Source organism: Oryctolagus cuniculus, chromosome 21 (genome assembly GCF_051225735.1).
Source record: "Oryctolagus cuniculus isolate XC-2025 breed Fujian yellow rabbit chromosome 21, ASM5122573v1, whole genome shotgun sequence".
Taxonomy (NCBI): Eukaryota; Metazoa; Chordata; class Mammalia; order Lagomorpha; family Leporidae; genus Oryctolagus; species Oryctolagus cuniculus.
In genome coordinates, this window is record NC_142887.1 from 33,391,197 (window position 1) to 33,412,254 (window position 21,058).

At 61.1% G+C, this 21,058-nt stretch overlaps 4 protein-coding genes across 5 annotated transcripts in view; 3 read left to right on the forward strand and 1 right to left on the reverse strand.

Annotated features, from left to right (window-relative positions):
• The window catches only part of UBE2L3 (ubiquitin conjugating enzyme E2 L3), a 52,031-nt gene extending 49,216 nt beyond the window's left edge, over positions 1 to 2,815 (forward strand). Inside the window, exon 4 of the mRNA XM_051826744.3 lies at positions 1,451 to 2,815. Coding sequence (XP_051682704.1) covers positions 1,451 to 1,605 — 155 coding nt within the window. The 3' untranslated portion in view covers positions 1,606 to 2,815. The remainder of the gene's footprint in view (positions 1 to 1,450) is intronic.
• Positions 2,816 to 6,230: 3,415 nt separating this feature from the next.
• YDJC (YdjC chitooligosaccharide deacetylase homolog) lies at positions 6,231 to 8,254 on the reverse strand. Of its 2 annotated transcripts, XM_051826741.3 has the most exons (5): positions 8,018 to 8,253; positions 7,754 to 7,913; positions 7,491 to 7,590; positions 7,127 to 7,304; positions 6,231 to 6,939 (listed from the first exon to the last, which is right to left on the reverse strand). In XM_051826741.3, the coding sequence occupies exons 1-5, from the start codon at positions 8,188 to 8,190 to the stop codon at positions 6,570 to 6,572; spliced, it is 981 nt and encodes a 326-aa protein (XP_051682701.1). In that variant the 5' UTR covers positions 8,191 to 8,253; the 3' UTR covers positions 6,231 to 6,569. The 2 variants fall into 2 exon arrangements, with proteins under 2 accessions (XP_051682701.1, XP_051682703.1); XM_051826743.3 differs by lacking the exon at positions 7,127 to 7,304 and having other exon boundaries at positions 8,018 to 8,254.
• A 1,913-nt stretch (positions 8,255 to 10,167) lies between these two features.
• Positions 10,168 to 14,135, forward strand: CCDC116 (coiled-coil domain containing 116). The gene is made up of 5 exons (XM_017349560.4): positions 10,168 to 10,210; positions 10,477 to 10,600; positions 10,953 to 11,498; positions 11,621 to 12,205; positions 13,251 to 14,135. The coding sequence occupies exons 2-5, from the start codon at positions 10,529 to 10,531 to the stop codon at positions 13,947 to 13,949; spliced, it is 1,902 nt and encodes a 633-aa protein (XP_017205049.1). The 5' UTR covers positions 10,168 to 10,210; positions 10,477 to 10,528; the 3' UTR covers positions 13,950 to 14,135.
• A 2,541-nt stretch (positions 14,136 to 16,676) lies between these two features.
• Positions 16,677 to 18,167, forward strand: SDF2L1 (stromal cell derived factor 2 like 1). Its single transcript, XM_008272178.5, has 3 exons — positions 16,677 to 16,917; positions 17,072 to 17,268; positions 17,795 to 18,167. The coding sequence occupies exons 1-3, from the start codon at positions 16,722 to 16,724 to the stop codon at positions 18,074 to 18,076; spliced, it is 675 nt and encodes a 224-aa protein (XP_008270400.3). The 5' UTR covers positions 16,677 to 16,721; the 3' UTR covers positions 18,077 to 18,167.
• The last annotated feature ends 2,891 nt before the right edge of the window (positions 18,168 to 21,058 follow it).

Here is a 21,058-nt window from a genome sequence, read left to right on the forward strand (position 1 = left end):
CAGTTCTTACAAAGCTTTCTGATGGTATAGGTTACACAGGGATCTGTGGCCAGCTGGCCGCAGCCGTGTAATACCAATGGCTGAATCATTTCTGTGGGGCCAGGCTGGGGTAAAACAGAAAGGAAACATCTTGAAACAGACAAAATACACCTTCTGGGCCTGTCCAGAGGCGGTCTAGGTGATAGGTGCGGGGAAATGATGATGTCTCCACCCGAGGGTGTGGTAATGGAGTTAGAGCACTCTGCGCCACAGAGAAACTTCTAGGGCCTTTGCCCTGCCTGCTCTTTTAAGTCCAGCCACTCATCCTGCCACTCAGCCTGTGCTGGCCCCTCCTTTGTCTTTGCCTCTGCCCTCCCTGAGCCCACTGTGGTCACAGGAGCACTCCCTGTGGTGCTGACTGGCCACACCTTGGTGCACGCAAATCCACTCCTCGGCGAAACTGCAGGCAGCGCGTGGGCCCTGGTAACCAAGTCTGGGCCACCAGCAATCCAGAGAGGGCAGGTGCCTTTCTGCAGGGACTGTCGCCGGGTGCGGGGATGCTGGTGGTACGCAGAGGGCTAGGGAGTGAGTGTGGGGAGGCATGGGGCCACCAGCCCAAGCCACAAGTGTGACTTCTGCCTGCATGAGTGACAGTGACGACGCTGGCCACTCTCAGCCTCCCTGTGGCTGGGTGGGGAGGGTTCAGAAGCTCCTTGGGGGCCAGCGCTGCGGCTCACTAGGCTAATCCTCCGCCTTGTGGCGCCGGCACACCGGGTTCTAGTCCCGGTCGGGGCACCGGATTCTGTCCCGGTTGCCCCTCTTCCAGGCCAGCTCTCTGCTGTGGCCCGGGAGTGCAGTGGAGGATGGCCCAAGTGCTTGGGCCCTGCACCCCATGGGAGACCAGGAGAAGCACCTGGCTCCTGGCTTCGGATCAGCGCGGTGTGCCGGCCGCAGCGCGCCGGCCGCGGTGGCCACTGGAGGGTGAACCAACGGCAAAGGAAGACCTTTCTCTCTGTCTCTCTCTCTCACTGTCCACTCTGCCTGTCAAAATAAATTATAAAAATAAAATAAAAAAAAATTAAAAAAAGAAAAAAAAGAAGCTCCTTGTGGTATTCTGGGGTGGGCTCCTCAGAGACTGACAGGGACTGCCCTGTCACACACCTCTTGTGCTTGCTTCAACTACCATGAACCAAGCGCAGTGCCGGGTGCTGGGCAGATGTGGAGACACGCTGCCCAGTCCTGCGTGAGTGAGAGGGTGGCTGCGCCGAGCCTGCTGTCCCTGGGGGTTTGGGAGGAGCGGGGAAGCAGGACCTCCTCCTGGAGACGATTAACTGCTGTGCTCTGGCTCCTGGTTGTTCACCGCCTTCTCCTGTTGCGGAGGAGAGGTGGGCTGAGTGCTGGGGCCGTCCGCCTCCGCCCGGGCTCCTTCTGAGACCCTTCTAACCCCGACGCCTTGTCCTTCTCTCCACAGTAATCCAGTCCCTCATAGCACTGGTGAACGACCCCCAGCCCGAGCACCCGCTCCGGGCCGACCTAGCTGAAGAATACTCTAAGGACCGTAAAAAATTCTGTAAGAATGCTGAAGAGTTTACAAAGAAATATGGGGAGAAGCGACCTGTGGACTAAAGTCTGCCACGGATGATTCCAGCCAATGTGAGCAGAGACCCCGAGCAGTGCCCTCAGACACCCCGCAAAGCAGGACTCTGTGGAAAATTGACACGTGCCACCGCCTGGCGTCCGCTCGTGGCAGTTACTAACTTTCTACAGTTTTCTTAATCAAAAGCGGTCTAGGTAACCTGTAAAGAAAGGATTAAAAATTTCAGATGTTCTAGTTCTGCTCTCTTTGTTTCAAAAATCACTGCTTCAATCTATTTCCAAAAATGGTGTTTCTTTTCTTGTCCAAATTTATCCAAAATCTTCAAGTTACATTTAGTCCATAAAGTTAAAAGGAAAAAAAAAAGAAAAAAAAAAAAACACAAAGGTTGTGGTTCCCCTGTCCCCCGGCCCTGCAGCTCCCACCTTCTCACAGCACTTGTTCACGCACCCCCCGACCCAGCCCTGTCTCCTCCAGAAAGGAGAGGAGACACCACCCAGTGTGGGAGTTAGTCCAAATTCTCCCGAATCCGCTCTATAACATCCTTTAAAAAGCCACAAAAGCCTCCAACCACCACCTCTCCCACCCCTCTCCCCTCAAAAAAAAAAAATTCCGTGGAAAGGGAGGCCCTGCTCTTGAGTGAAGCTCTGGCGAATGTTACCACGGTGATGCTGATGAAATGGGCACACACCCACTGCCTGTGTGCGTGACTGGACTGCGGCCTGGCCGGCCTGGCCTGCCCGGGAAGCCTGGTGACCCTGGAGGGAGGGCCTTCCAGCCCCAGGACATTGCCGCAGCTGCTTGGGCCAGGAATTACTCACCAGAAAGGCCCCCCTGCACCCCCCTGCCCCAAGGCCAAGGACGGCGCCTCTCCCTGCAGCCACTTCAGAAGATCTGCTGGTCACTGTGGGCCATGCGAAGCCAGGGCAGCCGCCCGGAATTCCAAGGTCACCTGCCACCAGGCTGCAGCCGAATGTGCCACGGAGCTCTGCCTCCACAGTGCAGCAGCCCACCGCAGCCCGCCCTCGGCCCAGTGCGACCCTCTGTGGGATCGGAGTCCTTCCGGCACAGCCGCCGCCTGTCCAGCCCAGGAATGAGATGGCCTTCCTTCTCCCCTCTGGACTCACAGCCTTTGCCGAGTCAAGCTGCACTCGAAGCTCACTCAGTAATATCCTTTCAATGTGTTTTATATTGTTTTGATTGCCTTTTTTTGTAGAAATAAAAAATTGACCTTAGAATTTATCATCAGACGAACTTTGTAAGGATTTGAATGTTGCTGTCTTTTGCAAGGCAAAAGCGGGACTGTCCCTGAACTAGCAGAGGAAACTTTACTCACTTGCACGCCCTGCTAACTCCCAGGGGCGGCGGCCGGCCGAGCGCCGCGTGTCACCACCTCTGTTTCTGCCACTGGCGGCTTCCCCTCTTGGCTGCCTGGGGACAGAAGCTGCTTTCTGTTTTAACTTTAGTTCTGTAATGTGAGATTCTGGGGCTCGCAGACACCTGAGGCCTGCGTGGAAGAGGCAGCGGTGGGTTAGGCAGTGGCGGCATCGTCTGTGTGGTTGTCCAGGCGCGTGGCCCCTGATGTGTGCGAATGAGCCCAGCTTCTTTCTTTAGCGCTAGGGACGCGAGGGGCAGGTTTCTGGAGACCTTCTTGTGCCCAGGACGGCAGGGGCACTGGGCCGGCGTTGCCACGTCGGCCTCTTCACGAGCAGAAAGGTGATGGTGGATTTTGTGTCACTCACACTCAGACTTGTAATAAAAATGCCAAATCCTATCGGGAGCTCTCCAGATGAGCCACCGTTCCTTCCTGTCCAGAAATAATTGCCATTCTTGGAAACTGTCCCATTGCTTTGTATTTTCTGCCAACCTAGCTCTGCCTGCCTGTCAAACCCCCTGCCCCGCACTGGTCTCTGCTCACCACGGGGAGGTTGCCCGTGTGCCGGCAGCAGAGCCCAGCTCTTCAATCAGCAGGCGCTCAGGCCTCTGGCTTGGGTGGCTGGCTCCTTCCAGCCGCGCCCCGGGGCAGGCTTCGAACAAGCTGGCAGGCCGCCCTGGCTGCTCCAAAACCAAGAGGCTTAGGTCCTCCGGAGAAGGCGAGGGCTCGGCATAGCCGCCCACCTGCCGCCGGCCCCAGGCTCGCTCAGGAGTTGCACCTCGCCCGTTTCCTGAAGTGCGCCGGGCCCTCCTGCTCTCTGCACCCCCAGCCATGGCGGAGACTGGGCTTCTCTGAGATGCTGCCGCCCGCTCTGCTGCCCTCAATAAAAACGCTCTCCAGTGCTGGTCTGATCGTGTGGGTTTCTTCCTTACCTGGGGTGGGCTGTGCCCAGGGGCCAGTGTGCTGGGAGACCGTGGAGGGGTGGCTGGGGTCTCTGATCTCTCACCTATCCACACCCTCCCAAAGAGGCATGCAGAGGAGTGGGCATTTAGCCTAGCAGTTAAGACACACATGTCCCACGGCAGAGTGCCCGGCTTCTAAACCTGGCTCTGCGCTGGGCTTCAGCTTCCTGCCAAGGCAGACCCTAGCAGCTAGCTAGCAGTGATGACTCAAGGGATGGGGCTGCCGCCACCACGTGGGAGACAGACTGGATTTCAGCTCTGGCTGTTGCGGGCAGTTGGGGAGTGAACTGGCAGATGGGAGCTCGCGCTCTGTTTCTCCACCTATCAAAGCCGGTTGAGGGGGGAGCATTGAGAGAATGCACAGAGGTGTTCCTGCCTCCCCGTGGGTGTCTTGAGACCCATGCATGGATGTGTCACTTCAGCCCTGTAGCCCCAACTAGCTGAGGTTACAACCCACAGCAGAGGTAAAACAGGCTCCCAGGAAGGTGGCTGTCGCCATCAAGATGGTGGGACTCAAGCTATTCTCCCCAAATGGTGCCGCCGGAAACCCACCTGGGTCCCTGGGACAGCCGGCTGCCAAGGAGCTGCAGTAACCATCAGTGGCGTGGGCCTGCCCTGTCAGCTGGGGCTGGAGGGTCTTGGGAGGAAGCTTCCTGGGGTGTCACTTCTCTGTGAGCTGTGGACAGCCCTGTGAGCACCGTGTCCACCTTGGTACAGAGGACAAAATAGACCCAGAGAACATCTGGCCTGACTTTAACTTACATTATGTGAGAGACAGAGAGAGGTCTCGTCTGCTGATTGACTTTCCAAATGCCCACAGCAACTGGAGCCGGGTCAGTTCAAAGCCAGGAGCCAGGATTGCAGTTTCCCGCACTGCATGGCAGGGACCCAACCATCCTGCTGCTTCCCAGGGTAGCTGGAATCCAAATCAGAGCTGGGACTCAAACCTAGGCGCTCTGATGCCGGGTACCCGTGGCCCAAGTGTCTCAGCTGCTGGGCCACGCACCCACCCTGGCTTGTTGCATCCCACCACTCAGCACGGCTCCTCCGGGAGGTCCCTTTGAGCTCAGGAACAGCAAGAGCCTCTCTCAACTTTTGGAGCCCCATCTTCTGACCCTCTCACTTGGTCTTTGTTCAGCCTGAGTCGAGTGTCTGCTTCATCACGCCCATGTTCCCTGCAGCGGGCCTTGTCACCATCTTGCACGTCTGGCCCGGGGCCCCAAGCAGACGGCAGCTTCTGAGCATGGCTCCTGCGCTGACTTGGCAGTGCCTCTGGTCCCATGCGTGTGCCATCTAGGTCCCTGAGCTGGTCCCAGCCCCCAGGGGTGTCAGCTCCATCTAGCATGTGTGCAAGCCCCTCGGTCGTTTTCTGCCCACCCACACCTCTCTCCCTCTGAGCCTTGGCCCTGCAACACCAGCCGCCTCCCAGAACAAAACTAGTCGAACGCTGGAGCTGCCTTTGACCTCCCTGTTACCCCAGCGGGCAGCTGGCAGGAGTGCAGCCAGACCACAGTGGGCTCAAAGGCGAGGAGGGAGCAGCCTCCTGGTGATTGAGTCCATAGACATGAGGGAAAGGAAGTGAGAAAGGTACTGTGGCTGCAAGGGTCAAGGTCAAGGGTGCTGGAGGGCGCGGGGCCAGTTAGGAAGGAAGATGGGCACAGTCGAGGGGAGCAGAGGTGGGGAGGAGGAGGCAGAGCCCACCCTTACCCCTTTCATGCGCATCCAATGAGCGAGCAGGTGCAAAGCCACCTTGGTCTGTAAGGCTGGGACCCCCGGCACTGTGATGTGAAGTTACACGGGATGAGGCGAAGGACCGCGTGGTGGTCGTCTGCCTTCCCGTCCTCCAGAGCTGGGTGGAGGGGGACGTTGTGTGTCCTCTGAGAAATCCCCCACTGCCTTCCTGCATCGCAGGACCCCCGGCCCACAGGGCATCCACACGTCACCAGGCCCAGCTCAGAATCCCAGGATCCCACTTCCCACCGGAGACCGCCCCTGCCAAAGTCCAGACACAGTTCTGTGAGCTCTAGGATGTGTCCCCTGGAGCAGCGTACTTAGAACACGTGACTTCCTTTTTTTCTTCCAAATGGAGATTATAACCCGACTTGCCAAAAAGCAGCCTGGCGAGACAATCTGCCCACTCTTACCGCCACCCCTGCCCCGTCCTCCGTTCCTTCCCCCCAAAAAAGGATGGAGAAAAACTCAAGCTTGAACAAAACCGGTCCATATCTTCTCTGGAATATTCACTTGGCAGGTCAAGGGGCAGTGGCTCTGTGTTTCCTGTCTGTGAGGTTCCCTGGGCACAGTTCACAAACTACACAAGTTTGAAAGATGCACATAACATTTTATTAAATATCACCGTCTCTGCCCACTGCCCTTAAACCATCACGGGTTTGCACTGCGGTTGTGTGGGCCACTAAGTTCCCGGCACACCTGGGCACAGGCGGCACAGGCTGAGGCAGCCTGCAGCCAAGACTTGGGCGTGCCCACACTGTGACTGTTACACTTGAGCCAGGAGGAACTGACCACCTGGGCTTGAAGTGGCCCACACCCAGAGCAGTCACGGACTCTGCTCCGGGGCTGGGCTCCAGACTGTGCCAAGGCTTAATTCTACGGCCTTCTCTGCACGAAGGGCCAATCAGAGCTGGGCCCTCGGTCGAAGTCAAGGTGTCGAGGGCTGCAGGAAGGGCTCCAGAGTGGCCCCACAGGGCACCCCCTCTCCGGGCCTCTTGGAGTCCAGGTCGTCCAGGGCGCAGAGCTGCACGCCGTCCTGGGCCAGCTGGGCCCGCAGCGTAGGCGCCGTGAGCACTCGCAGCTCGTGCAACCGCTCCCAAGAGCAGGAGAAGGCGTCCGGGCCCTCGCCGCAGCCCCCAGCTGGAGGCACGCTGGGGTAGCCCGGGTGCGCCATCAGCTCGGCCGTCAGGGCGTGGCCCGCCGGCCTGCCTTCCAGGGCCCTCGCCAGCGCCCCCAACAGGCGATGGGCAGACATGTGTCGGCCGCAGGTGCTCAGGCCCACGAAGGCGTCCGTCCACCTGTGGGGTGACAGGCAGGGCTGGCTAGGCCACGGAAGGGCGCGGCAGAATGAGGGGTGGCGCGCAGCCGGCCGACCCCCGCTCCTTCTTCCCTGGGTAGCCGTTGGCCGTGCCAGCTCCGCCCTGGGACCTGGGGGTGGGGGACAGTGGTGGGGACCAGGGCGCAGGCGGGGGAGGGGATGCTGACCTCAGGCCGTGACGGGAGAAGGGGCCCACGGCGGCCCGGGCGTCGCGCTCCACAGTGCAGGCGAAGGCGCGCGCAGGGGCCTCCAGCCACGCGCAGCCGCCCACGCCGAGTTCCAGCGGCAGCCGGGTGAAGCGGACCCCGGAAGCCTGTAGCGCCTCGGCGAACACCTGGCACACGCCTGCGGGCGGAGCGGGCTCAGAGAGGAGTTCGTGTGTGCACCGTCACCTGCTCACCTGGGGACATCCACCTTGGTCTATCCCCGGGGGGGGCCCATCCCCAACCGGCTCACTTCCACCCTGGTCTATCCTCCCCCCGGGGGGGGGGGAGCAGCCCCAGCCGGCCCCCGGGGCACCGACCCACGCACCTGGGAGTACGTGCACGTGCTGGTGTCCGTCTACGTGCGTGGGGGCTCGGCCCAGCAACTCTCGGAAGCGGCTGAGTTGAGCCTCCAGCTCCTCCCGCACCTGAAAGGAGAGGTGACGGGAACACCTAGTTTCCTTGCGGCTCCGAGTGAGCGCCCTGCGGAGTTCAAATGGGGGAAGCGTGCAGCGCCGCGCTCCCGCCCTGGGTACCCTCGGGGCGAGGCCTTGCGGGGCGGGGGAGGGAGGGCACGGAGAGCATCCGCACCTGGGGCAAAGCCACGTCCCCGGCCGCCACCGCCTCCCGGAATCCCATCTTGCCGAGAAAGAAGCCGTCGCGACCGAGCAGCGACGAGGAGCCGTGGCGGGCGGGACCCACGGGGCGGCCCTCGGACAGGTTGGCGTGGAGACCCGTGGGGATGCCGTGCCTGAGGACGGGCGCATGGACGTCAGCCCGGTCCGGGAGGTTGGCCCCAAGCGCCTCCCACCCTCCAGCCCCCAGCCCGGCCCAGGACAGAGGCCGGCCCAGCACCTGCGAGCCAGCTCCGCCGCGCTCTCCGCCGCCGCGCCGTTAACCAGCAGGGACACGCTGGTCACGGTGCCGGCCAGGAAGGCCTCCACGATGCCTTCATCGCGCAGCGGGCAGTACCCAAAGTCGTCCGCGGTGACCACCAGCCGCACGCGCGGCCGGGCCACGGCGGCCATCCCCTCCTCGCCGAGGGAGGAGAGAGCTGGGGCCGCCACGCCACGCCCCGCCCCGCGTGCGCACGCCCAGCGGCTGCGGCCCGCGGCCTTTGTTGTCGCCACCTGGCGGTGACGGCCTGGCCCTGCAACTGCCGCGGCAGGATTGACTGCCACACCGTCCGGAACTTCCTCGCGCGGGAGCTTCGGCAAAGTCAGGGCACGCGTGCATTGCCATTGTCTCCATGCACCCGCGAGCTTTCTGAAGCCCTCCGTATTTGATATGCAAAATTGGAAGTGACCTTCCAGGGCTTTCTCTAAGCAAATCAACACACCCAATTCCTCTTCCTCCCCACCAAAAACTTTTTTTTGGTCTCATTTAGAGAAGATAAATATGATCACGCGAGTTTTATCTCATTATTTTTAAAGACTTATTCATTCGAGAGGCAAAGAGACAGAAAGTGGGAGAAGGAAGCGGGGCGGGGAGGGGGAGAGTTTTCCATCCGCTGGTTCACTCCCCAGATAGCTGCAACAGCCAGTGCTGGTCCTGGTAGACGTCAGGAGCCTGGAGCGCCATCCTGGTTCCCCTTGTGGGTGCAGGGACCCATGCACTCAGGCCATCTCCTGCTGCATTTCCAGGCACATTAGCAGGGAGCTGGATCGGAAGTGGAGCGGCCGGGACTCGAACCAGTGCTTGGATAAGGGATGGCATGCCAAGCTGCAGCTTAAGCTGCTGTGCCACAAGTACCCACCCTTAGCTCATTCTTGTAATTTTTTTTAATAAGAGTGTGTTTGGCTTTTTTCACTTTATTGGGTATTTTCATCTCCTTTTCAGATTGCCTGTTGTCCTTTGATGATTTTTTTTCCTCTAAGAGTGTTTCCCTTGATTTGTAAAAGCCTCAAATAATGAGAAAATGAACAAAACACGTACACCATTGTCCTCATAGGAAAGCAATAGCCCCGGCTTCCGTCTCAAGCCCTGTGCCAGCCCACAACTTTCACCTTCACGACATCACTTTTTTTTTTTTTTTTCTTTTGTCCCTTCTCTGGCCCAGGAAAGCTTTCCTTACCTGTGACTAAGAGTCACCATGAAAAACAGAGTTTTTGTTATATCCGCGACTGTCTTTGGTTTTCCCTATGGGGAAGGGTCTATCCGTGCCCAGACTATGAAGTCGGTAATGCCATTCTTGTTCCATGGCCGTAGATCCTGAGGCTCAGATCCAAGAGGCATGGTCCTGCTGGGGAGTAGTGGAGTTGGGCCTGGCCCGGTGGTCCCGGGTTGGCTCCGGTCCTGTTGGCCCCCTACCTCAGGGCCAGAGTGGACTCTGAAAATGACAAACAAGGCATCAGGGAACCTGGACAGGGCTGGAGGCTTCACAGAGCCCTTCTCCCGGGCTCTTGGCCTAGGAGGCTGCTGTAACGACCACTGATGACCCCAGTCCACCACCGCCGCCCACTGGGAAGCTGATCCCAGAAAGGTCAGAGGCTGGGGCTGGCGGGGTCACAGACTGGAAGGTGGAAACTGGCATATACTGAGCACCCACTGGGTGCCAGACCTTGGAAATATCAGAGGTTAGGGGTGACTGGCTCAAGCTCTGCCCAAAGCAGGCGCCTGTCACACAAGCAGGTGACACCCTGATGGGGGTATTGTCTCCCAGTGGTGCCGTCAAAGCTGTGGCTCTGGCTCGCAAGGTCCCCGCAGCACAGGTGCGGACCACGGCTCCAGGGGCCGGACCGAGCCGGGTCGGGGCGGGGGGTGGGGGGGTGGGTAGCAGCTTCTCTCTGGTCCCCTGGCTCTCGGAGAATGGGGCGGGGCGGAGCGAAACCCTGCCCAGCGAGGGAGGAACCAAGGCAGACCACGCCCCCACAACCATTGTGTCGGGGGAGTTAGCGGGCGACCGTCCCAGTGTAAGCCAATCAGAGCTCGGTATGCAAATTAGTGAGCTGGGCGGCCGCCTGGAGACTCGAAGCGGTCCGCGCCGCTGCCCTCCCTCCGGCGGGCGCACGGGGCGCAGGACCGCGCGCGGCAGAGCCGGGGTCTCAGGTGAGCGGGTGGGTGGGCCGGGGCCGGGAGCAGAGGCCGGGTCACGCGGGGTCTGGGAGCGCACTCAAACCCAGAGATGCTCGGAGGCACGATTTCTGACGCTCTTCGGAGGACCCCCCACCCCAATACACACACACACACACACACACACATACTCCAGGCTCATCAGACTGTCCGCAGATGCCTGGGGATCGCGGGGTGCGGGGAGACTGTCCCCCTGGAGCCTGGATAGACCCTCACAGCCGTCTCCCCGTCCTTGCGCGCAGTGCTGTGGATCGCAAAGAGAGGAAGCCGGCAGGGGGCCTGGCCACCCGCACCATGGCCAGCTTCCGCTACCACTCGGGATACTTGGCCGACGATGAGGCCGGCCACAGTCCCTATGTGGCCCGGGTAAGTGATCCCCCGCAGGACGCTGACCCCAGGGATCCCTGTGCGTTCCCCCTCAAACCACAGCCCCCTTGCTCGGTGCCTGTGGGCCTCCTTAAGCAGCCGTTGCCGCTGCCTTGTCCTTGCCCGGGGCCCTCCTGGGGCCTCATCACCCCCCACTTCCCTTCCCCGTGTCCCCCGCTGACCTCCAGCGACCCCAGGAGGGGTCCTCGGGGCCTAGGGCTCAAGGTGAAGAAGTAGGTGCTCCGGACAGGGGCGACGGAGCTGGCCTTGGGCATATGGGGAGCCAGGGTCCTCTTCGCCCTGTAAAAGGTGTCCCTGCCCACTACCCACTGTGCTCTGCCTGTCTGCCCAGGTGCAGTCTCTCAAGAAACCCCCATTGCCACAAATGGGGTCGGCCCGTGTGCCACCCCCGCGGTTCACGCAGGGCACCTCAGCGCAGCCAGGTCCCCACCGAGACACCAAGGGCCCCCAGTCCTTCGGCAGCTTCCTGGATTTCCTGACCGAGGGTCAGGTGCTCGAGAGCCTGCAGACGGTGGTAGAGGAGGCCACGGAGCGCATGGCCACCATGAAGACGGGGGCTGGCGTGCCGCTGGTGGAGGTGCGAGATCCAGTGGTGGAGCCTGCCAGCGGAGGGCGGCGGCCCCGGGCCCGGCCCACCTGGAGCACGGTCTGCCGGAACCGCGCTCAGCCCAGCCTGTGTGTTGGCCGCCCCAACAACTATCCATCCCGCTCCAGCTCCGTGTCGGACTCCCGCAGCAGCCTCACTGCTGGCTGGCTGGGGTCCCATGGCCAGGGCAGTGACCTGGGGGCCCGAGGCTCAGGCTCCCTGCCCCCTCTGAAAGACAGGCTTTTGCTGGAGCAGAGCCTCAAGCGGTTACTGAAACTGGAGAGGAAAGGGGTGAGATCCGAGGGCAAGGCTTGGCGGGGTGGGGATGCGGTGGGGTGGGGCGGAGACTGGGGCGGGAGGGGCTGGCGGCTTGGCAGGATCCTGGGCAAGTGTGATTCCCCCTCTCTCCGCAGAAAAGCAGGAGTCAGCCCTCCCGGAAGGACTCCCTGCGGTGGGATTCCCTGGGCAGCCAGACCACCAGCCAGTGGTCCCCGGAGCAGCCCCTGTCCTGGTTCTCAGACCTGCTGAGTTCCAGCACGGGCACCCCGGAAGCATCAGGGCAGACGCCCAGTGAGGAGGAGCTGAGCTTCCTCAAGCAGGAGTTCGACAAAAAGCTCATGGCGCTACTGAGCCAGCCGGCGGCCCTCGACCTGCCTGGCTACTGCTCGCTGCGCCAGCCCCACTGCACCCTGGACTTTCTGGCTCAGCATCACCTGTTCCCCGCGCTGCAGAGCGTGGTCAGCCAAGCTGTGGACAAGCTCAGCGGTGCCCGGCGGCACGACGGCTGCCCACTCTTCCCCGCCAACGCGGAGGCCTCATCAGAGCTGCCCCTCCACTACAATCTGCTGCCCCCAGGCTCCCAGCTGGCCTCGCCCACCGACAAGGAGGAGGCAGCATCCCCCAACACCACCACCTCCATCCCCAGGACGGAGCGCAGGAAAAGCAAGGGCACACGGGGCTCCCCCTCCATGACTAGTGCCACCAGATTCAAGCTCAAGGTGACACCCACGGGAGAGCCCGCTGTCCCAAGCCTCTCACATCACCCCAAGCAGGAGGGGCCTGTCTCAGAGCCCGAATCCCAGAAACCGCCTGTGTCCCTGAGCTCCAGCCACAGGGCCCGGCCCTGGCGGGGCCTGCACCTCACGCTGCCAGCCCCTGGGGTCACGGTGGAGGTGGCCTCCAGCCATGGGCGCCTCAGGGGCCCGATCACGCCTCCACCCCTGTCCTCCTGCCCGTCCTCTCCCCGCTACTTCGTCCCCATGCCCTCTCCCACCACATCCTTAGTAAGAAGCCTTTCCCAGTCCTCGGCTTCTCTCTGCCAGGGCTTGCATTCCCTGGGACCTAGACTGTGGGCCAAGGGCTCCTTCACCCACCACTGCTAGCAGCGCTGTCACCAGGCAGGGCGGCCCCAGGGACCAGGCCTCTTGCCCAGTGCTGTTGGAAATCTCCCGGGCAGGGGACAAAAGCCGATGGAGGGTGTTTATCTAAAAAGAAAAAAAAAAAAAAGAAGAAGAAGAATAAAAGTTATTTTTTATCCTGGGTCTTTTTTTTTTCCTCTCCTCTTCAACATTGATTTTGAATCTTGGAGGCCCTGCAGCACGAGAAAGGGCCTTTCTCATCCCTCACGGACAGCAGCCTTTGGCCCAGGGCAGGCTTGAATTCTAGGTCTGGCTGCCTGTAACCCAGGGGCAGGGGCTCACTCCGCGCATGCGTGTGCGCTGCTAAGTGGCGGAACTGGGGGGTGCCCAGAAAGGGAAGATAGCAAAGAGCAGGTGGCTCGCCCCTGGGGGGGGTATCCCGGCACAGGCACTGTCCCTGCAACGTTGTCCTCAGCTGTCACAGCTCCAGGCCTGGGTGGGAGCCGGGGTTTGGGTGACACTGTGATCAAAGCTTGGCTATTGAGTGTGACAGCACCATCGTGTGCGTGGGGAGCCAGGCATCCGTACCAGGGTGGGGTGGAGCTGCCCCCAGGGGCAGGCAGGGGCGTGGACCCAGTGTGATCTGTCTCTCCTTTTCCCTCCCCGGCTGGCTGGCACACAGCAGAGCTCCAACAGCAAGTTCTCGAATAAGAAGCCACTGCCCTCCATCTCGCCCACGTCCAGCGTGTCCCAGCTCTCCGACCCCGGGTACAAGGAGATCTCCAGCTTCCTGGTCGAGCGCGCTGTCTCCCTGCTCATCTGCAAGTACAAATTCGAGCACAGCCTCGCCAAGACACTCGGCTTCCTCTCCAGGCCCGTCACCGAGACGCTCATGGACCTGAGGCTGGGCTTTAAGACGGTGAAGGGTTCTCACATCCGGCTGTCCTCCCAGATGGACTGGAGCTGCTTGCTGCACAAGTTGGAGGGAGCCAAGCGGAGGAAGCCGGCGACCCAGCTCGCCGCACAGCACGGTGGCCTGGCCCATGCCGGGCAACCGGAGCCGAGCACCACCCTCGGCTGGGAACAGGCCGCCGAACCCTTCTTCTCTTCTGACACGGAGCTGCTAGGCAGCCAGCTGGACAGCCCCCGGGAGTCTACATCAGAAGATGGACAGACACCCACGAGTCTGTTGGAGCCCAAGCTGTCCATGTCCTCTGGCACCGGCATGGGCGCCAGTCCCCCCAAGTCCAAGAAAAGATTGGATGGAGAGTACAGTGAGGACCGCGACGGTACTGGTGACGATGAGGGGGAGGAAGATGAGAGCCCCCCGTCGGAGGCCTTCATCAGCCACTATGTCAACCTGAACCCCATGGATCCCCTGTGAGCTGGGGGATCATCCCCCAGGGAACATCCCCTAGACGTTTGCTCTGAGCACTCCTCTTCCTGCTCCTCCGCCAGCACCCCCAGAGTGGCTGCCGCCCAGCCAGCCCTCGCCCTGAGCGCACCGTCAGCTCTGCTGAGACTCTCAAAGCAAGGAAGAGAGAAACAGACATAAATCGTATGTTGATGAGCTTGGTTCCCTCTTTATTTAGAAGACAGAGTGGGGCCGGTGCTGTGGTGCAGTGGGTTAAAGCCCCAGCCTGCAGCATCAGCATCCCATAAGGGCAGGTGCCAGTTTGAATCTCAGTTGCTCCACTTTTGATCCAGCTCCCTGCTAATGCACCTGGGAAAGCAGCAGCAGATGGCCCAAGTCCTTGGGCTCCTGCACCAAAATGGGAGACCTGGAAGGAGCTCCTGGCTCCTGGCTTTAGCCTGGCCCAGTTCCAGTCGTTGCGGCCATTTGGGGAGTGAACCGGTGGATGGAAGATCTCTCTGTGTCTCTCCCTCCCTCTCTCTGTAACTCTGCTGGGTTGGGTGGGGGGAGACATAGAGAAAGAGACAGAGTCAGAGAGAGAGAGAGAGAGAGATGTCTTCCAACCCACTGGTTTGTTCTATAGGTAGCTGCAATAGAGCTGAGCCCGGCCCAAGCCAGGATCCAGAAGCTTCATCCGGGTCTCCCACATGGGTGCAGAGGCCCAAACACTTGGGCCATCTTCCACTGCTTTTCCTAGGTGCATTAGCAGGGAGTTGGATTAAGAGGTGGATCAACTGAGATTCGAACCGGTGTTGCAGTCGGCGGTGGCTTAACCCACTATGCCACAGTGCTGGGCCCCTGAGCCTGGTTCTCTTTGTCCTAAAACTTGCCTTGTTCCTGTACACCTGGCTGGGAGTAGCATCAGAGTTCTGAGCCTGTGACCCTGTGACCTCACCTTGACCTGCAGTTTTTCTGGTCCTTCCAGCCTGTTGGGGACTCTTGGTGGTGTCTGACTCGGGGCCCCTGCATCTCCTGGCTCCCTCCTGGCTATGACCAGACACGTACCCTGCACCGCCTGTCCTGGTGCACTCACAGCTACCTGTCTTCCAAATCTGTATTTCCCAGCTCTACCTCCTGAATGTCTGGAGTCTCCATGCCGGGCCACGTGCTAGCCACTGGTCAGCCAGGACCTGGCCACATCTGATGGCCACTGGTAGTGCCTCGCTGTCCCAAGCTGGACCAGCCACGACTTCCCCAGGAGCCCGCAGTCGGGATTGAGGGACCTGGACTGTTGCAGAATGTGGACTAGTGCTGAGCTGCCAACACGCACCCCATCCGCACAGGCAGACAGCCCGCCAGGAGACAGTAGGTCCCTGCTAATGCACCTGGGAAAGCAGCAGAAGCTGGCCCAAGTCCTTGGGTCTCTGCACCCACATGGCAGGCCTGAGTTCCAGGCTCCTGGCTTCAGCACGGCCCAGCTCTAGTCATTGTAGAGAGAGAGAACCAGCAGATGAAAGATCTATCTCTGTCTTCCTCTCTTTCTCCATAACTTTGCCTTTCAAATTTTTTTTGAGAAGTTTTTTTTTTTTTTTTTGAGAGAGAGAGATCGATCTTCTGGTCTTCCATCCAACTGTTTCACTCCCCAAATGGCTACAATGGCCAGGGCTGGGCTGGGCTGCAGCCAGGAGCTTCTTCCGAGTCTTCCACATGGGTGGCAGGGGCCCAAGCAATTGGGCCATCTTCTACTGCTTCCCCGGGTGCATTTGGGGAGTGAGCCAGCGGATGGAAGCTCTCTCTCAAATGGCTGCAACAGCCGAAGCTGGGCTAACCCGAAGCCGGGAGCCTGGAGCTTCCTTCAGGTCTCTCCCGTGGGTGGCAGGAACCCCGATCACTTGGGCCATCTTCTGCTGTTTTCGCAGGGGCACCAGCAGGAAGTGAAGTAGCTGGAACTGAGCCCACATGGGAAGCCAGCGTCCCAGGCGGCAGCTTAACCCACTGCGCCACAACGCCAGCCCCTGGCTGATTTATTTAAAACGAACTTTTCTCCTTGCTTTGCAAGGGGCCCTTGTGCCTTGCCTAGTCAGTGTTTGGGGTGGTGTAGCCCAGAGCCAGATCCCCTGAGGCCCCCAGCCTGGAACGAACTCCATCAACCTAAGGATGCTCCTGGAAATGGATAAGCAAACGGGGTATAAGCTCTGCTCCCTTTAAGCCGACGCGCGGTCACCCAGGCTCGCTTGTCACTCCCCGTGGCCTGTGCTGTCCCTTAGGCAGCTCTGGGGCCCCCTGGTGAGAGCCTGCACCATAGCTCCGTGCTGCCCTCTGCTGTCCCAGGGGCCAAATGTCACAGTGGCCAGGGAACTTCAGAAAGCCCTGGTGCCTTGGGGATCTGTGTGCTCCGGGACCCCGCAACCCCAAGACCCTGCAGCCGCCGGCGCACAGTCTGAGCGCAGAGACCCTAGCGTCCGAGATCCAGGAACACGCAGGGGCCTGAACCGGGTGCACCGGGGGAATGGGCGGCAGCGGGTCTCGGCGCTCTTATCCACACGCGTTTCCCATTGGCGAGTGCTCGGAAGCGTGGACCAATCAAAAGCGTCCTCGTGTCTCCAGCCCCCTCCCAGACGCCTCGCTCCCAAGCCGAAGGGGCGGGTCCCCGCCCCTGCGACCCAATGGCGTCGCAGAGGGAGAGCCGCGCAGGCCGGCGATTGGCCGTTGTGGGGCGGGGCGCTGTCAGAGCCGGATTGGCCCCGCGGCGAGGACGGAAGCGGCCGGTGGGACCCGAGCGCCTCAAGCCCGGCCGCGGTGATGTGGAGCGCGGGCCGCGGCGGCGGCGGCGGCGCTGCGGGGCCGGTGCTGCTGGGGCTGCTGCTGGCCCTTTTAGGGCCGGCTGGCGTGGCTGCCAAGACCGGCGCGGGGTTCGTGACGTGCGGGTCGGTGCTGAAGCTCTTCAACACGCACCACAGGGTGCGGCTGCACTCGCACGACATCAAATACGGATCCGGTGCGCGGGGCTGGCGGGGGGCCGGGGGGCGTGTGGGCCGTTGTGTGTGTGTGGGGGGGAGGTGGGGTCCCGGGCGATCGGGGGCCGACCAGGGGCCCCGAGAGCTCCGCGCCTGACGAGAGACGCCGCGGCGGGCCCCGGTGTCGCTCCTCAGGCAGCGGCCAGCAGTCGGTGACCGGCGTGGACGCTTCGGACGACGCCAACAGCTACTGGCGGATCCGCGGCGGCGCGGACGACGGGTGCCCGCGCGGGGCCCCGGTGCGCTGCGGGCAGGCGGTGCGGCTCACGCACGTGCTCACCGGCAAGAACCTGCACACGCACCACTTCCCGTCGCCGCTGTCCAACAACCAGGTGGGTGCGCCCCCTTTTCCCTGACCCCCACCTGCCGGGCTCTGAGCTTCAGCTTCTGCGAAACGGGAATTTCGATTCAAGGGGGCGGGGGTGGAAAAAACGCGCGCCGAGCGCCCCCTCTCGGGACTTAGCGGTACTGCAGGGGGTCCCGCCTCCCGGGGCGGGGGGGCTCCCGGGAGGGGGCGGTCTGCACGTCCGGGGTCGCTCCTCTTGTAGGCGCTGGTGGGAGCCCACAAGCAGAGGGAGCAGGAGCTCCAGGCTCGGGCTGGCCAGGAGGAGCAGGCAGCAGAGGCGGAGAGAGAGGGAGCTGGTGCCCAGGCTGGAAGACGGTGGCATCTGGGGGGTGGTGCTCCAGGAAGGTGCTTAGGGGTTAAGACTGATAAAGACCCTGCGGGATTCGGGAGAGGGGTTCAGCCTTGGACGGGGGTGGGGAGCACGTGAAGAAGCCAGCCTTAGCTCCCTGGGGTGTGAGTGCCCCTGCCGGCCGAGTGGCCCTTGGCGGTGACCACTGTGCACACACACGCAGGAGGTGAGCGCTTTTGGGGAGGACGGCGAGGGGGACGACCTGGACCTGTGGACGGTGCGCTGCTCCGGGCAGCACTGGGAGCGCGAGGCCGCAGTGCGTTTCCAGCACGTGGGGACCTCCGTGTTCCTGTCGGTCACCGGCGAGCAGTACGGGAACCCGATCCGGGGCCAGCACGAGGTGCACGGCATGGCCAGCGCCAACACGCACAACACCTGGAAGGCCATGGAGGGCGTCTTCATCAAGCCGGGGGCGGAGCCCGCTGGGGCTCACGACGAACTCTGAGTGCGGGGGGCGGCCAGGGAGGGCCAGAGACTTTGGCGGGTGTGGAGGGAGTTCCCCAAGTGCCTTTGTGATTAAAGAATGCCCGTCCGTGGTTGTGTTCGGCCCTGAGCCTGGGGGTGACCAGGAGGCTCCAGCAAGCACTGGGATTTCTTCCTCGATGCGGAGAGGCCAACCTGGCCTGGCTGAATGTATCCACAGCATCACCCGCCCTTTCTTCCTCCCTCCTTTCCTTCACCCTCCTCCCTCTCCCGCGCCTTCTCTTTCTTTCCTTGGTGAGACGGGAGAGAGAGAAATCTCCCATCCCGCCAGTTCACTCCCCAAAGTGGCTGCAACAGCTGAGACTGGGCCAGGCTCCTGGAACTCCATCTGGGTCTCCCACATGGGTGGCAGGGGCCCAGGTACCACAGCCAGCCCCTGAGTGTGGAGCAGAAGCAGAATTAGATCCCAAACACTCTGATATGGGATGCGGGCATCCCAAACAGCATCTTTTTTTTTTTTTTCTTGAAGATTTATAGAGAGCAGAGACAGAGACCATCCATCTGCTGGTTCACCGCCACCCCCCCCCCCCAATGGCCACAACAGCCAGGACTGGGCCAGGCTGAAGCCAGGACCCAGGAATTCCTTCCAGGTCTCCCACACAGGTGCACTCGGGCCATCTTCTGCTATTTTCCCAGGTGCACCAGCACGGAGCTGGATCGGAAGAGGAGCAGCACCAGGACTTGAACCGGCCCTGTGTGGGATGCTGGTGCTGCAGGTGGAGGCTTAGCCCACTGTGCCACAGCACCGGCTCCACCGGCCAGCATCTTAGCTGCCACACCAAGTGCTGCCTCTGCTGACGTTTTGAATGCTTTTGCATGCACTGCGGTACCGCCTTCAGCAAGTGCGGGCCTCCATCCTCCCTTGGGTGGTACCCGGCCCCTTCCTGTTGAGGGCTGGGGCTGTGTCCCCGCGGCAGGGTGAGCGGGGGTCCCATCTCCTGCCAGCCGGGATGGGGCACAGAAGCGGTGACCTCAGGCTCCCGGCCGCCTCGACCCAGGGCCAGGAGAGGGCTCTGTCCTCCTGCTGGAAATTAGCAAGCACAGGGTTCCTCATCTTGGTACAAGCAGCACCCCACCCATCCTCATCCTCCCAGAGCCCCTAGGTGTGCGGCATCTCAGGTCCCGACCGTGACCGCCCAAGGCTATTGCAAGGGATAGCAGCCACAAAGAACTGCCTGGCACAGACACCTGAGAGGAGGCGCAACTTGGGGCGGTCAGGATCCCCATCCGGGAAGAAAGGAAGCCGGCAGGAGGCATTGCCGGTGCGTGGGTGCCCTCTAGAGGTGACGACGGGGATTACAAGCTTCCTGGATTTGCCAACTCCACGGAGTAGGGGCTTACTAAGGGAAATGCTTAAAGGGTGCCCATCCTTGAAAAAGAACCAGAGAGGCCGAGGTGGCAACTGGCTGCAAGGGGCTTGGAATAGTGTGACCATCTGGGAGAACGGTTGGTTTTATTTAAAGGATGGGGCAGCATGGCAGAAAAGCTCTGCCCAATTGTGAATTTGGGGGAGGGAGCGGAGAGGAGGGTGCTCATGTGTAGGCCATTGGTCCAGTACACTTCCCCTCCCCACCTGCTACTGCCACTGTGTGGGTGTGTGTGGGGGTGAGTGTTTTAAGGTTGATGGATTGGCCGGTGCTGTGGCTCAATAGGCTAATCCTCCACCTTGTGGCGCCGGCACACCAGGTTCTAGTCCCGGTTGGGGCACCGGATTCTGTCCCGGTTGCCCCTCTTCCAGGCCAGCTCTCTGCTGTGGCCCGGGAGTGCAGTGGAGGATGGCCCAGGTGCTTGGGCCCTGCACCCCATGGGAGACCAGGAGAAGCACCTGGCTCCTGACTTTGGATCAGCACGGTGCGCCAGCCACAGCGCACCAGCTGCAGCGGCCATTGGAGGGTGAACCAATGGCAAAGGAAGACCTTTCTCTCTGTCTCTCTCTCACTGTCCACTCTGCCTGTCAAAAATAAAAAAAAAAAGGTTGATGGATTGATTTGAAAGGCAGAGTAGCAGAGAGGGAGAGACATCGAGGTCTTCCATCACTCCCCAAATGGTCTTCCACTTCCCAAATGGCTGCAATGGTCGGAGCTGGGCTAGGCTGAAGCCAAGGAGCCTGGAGCTCCATCTGGGTCTCCCATGTAGGTGGCAGGAGCCCAAGGACTCAAGGCCATCATCCATTGCTTTCCCAGGCACATTAACAGGGAGTTAGATCAGAAGTGGGCTAGCTGGGACACCAACCAGCACTCATAGGGCATGCTGGCATAGTGGGCGGCAGCCCAGCCCACTGCTCCACAGCACTAACCCCTGCCAACCTTTTTATTAAACACCATTTATTTATTTATTTGAAAGGCAGCATTACAGAGAGAGAGAGATCTTCCATCCACTGGTTTACCCTCAAATGGCTGCAACAGCTGGGGCTGGAACAGGCCAAAACCTGGAGCCAGGAACTCCGTCTGGGTCTCCCACATGGGTGGCAGGGGCCCAAGCCCTTGAACCATCTTCTGCTGCCTTCCCACGAGCATGAACAGGGAGCTGGATTGGCAGTGGAGCAGCCAGGACTTGAACCGGTATCCATACAGGATGCCAGCGTTGCAGGCAGCCCCCCAACCCACTGTGCCGCAGCGCTGGTCCCCTGCCAACCTTCTTGGGCATCATCTTCAAATCCATCCTCCCCTGCCCTCCCTCACCTGACCTGAGGATTTGAATGGAAGTAGAGGGTTGGGAGACAGAAAGGAAAGCAGCTGATGGTGGACATTTTGTCAGTTACCCCTTTGGGCAACCAGAGCTCAGTCACATCAGGGAATCTGGGCCGCAGTGCAGAACTCTGGAGAGGCGTGGAACCCAGGGTCATCGCCCACCACAGGTTGCCGAGGCCTGCTGGGCAGTGGGGAGGGGCTGGGTAACGACTCTGAAGTGCTTACCAATGTCCGGGAAGGGGCTCTCAGACCAG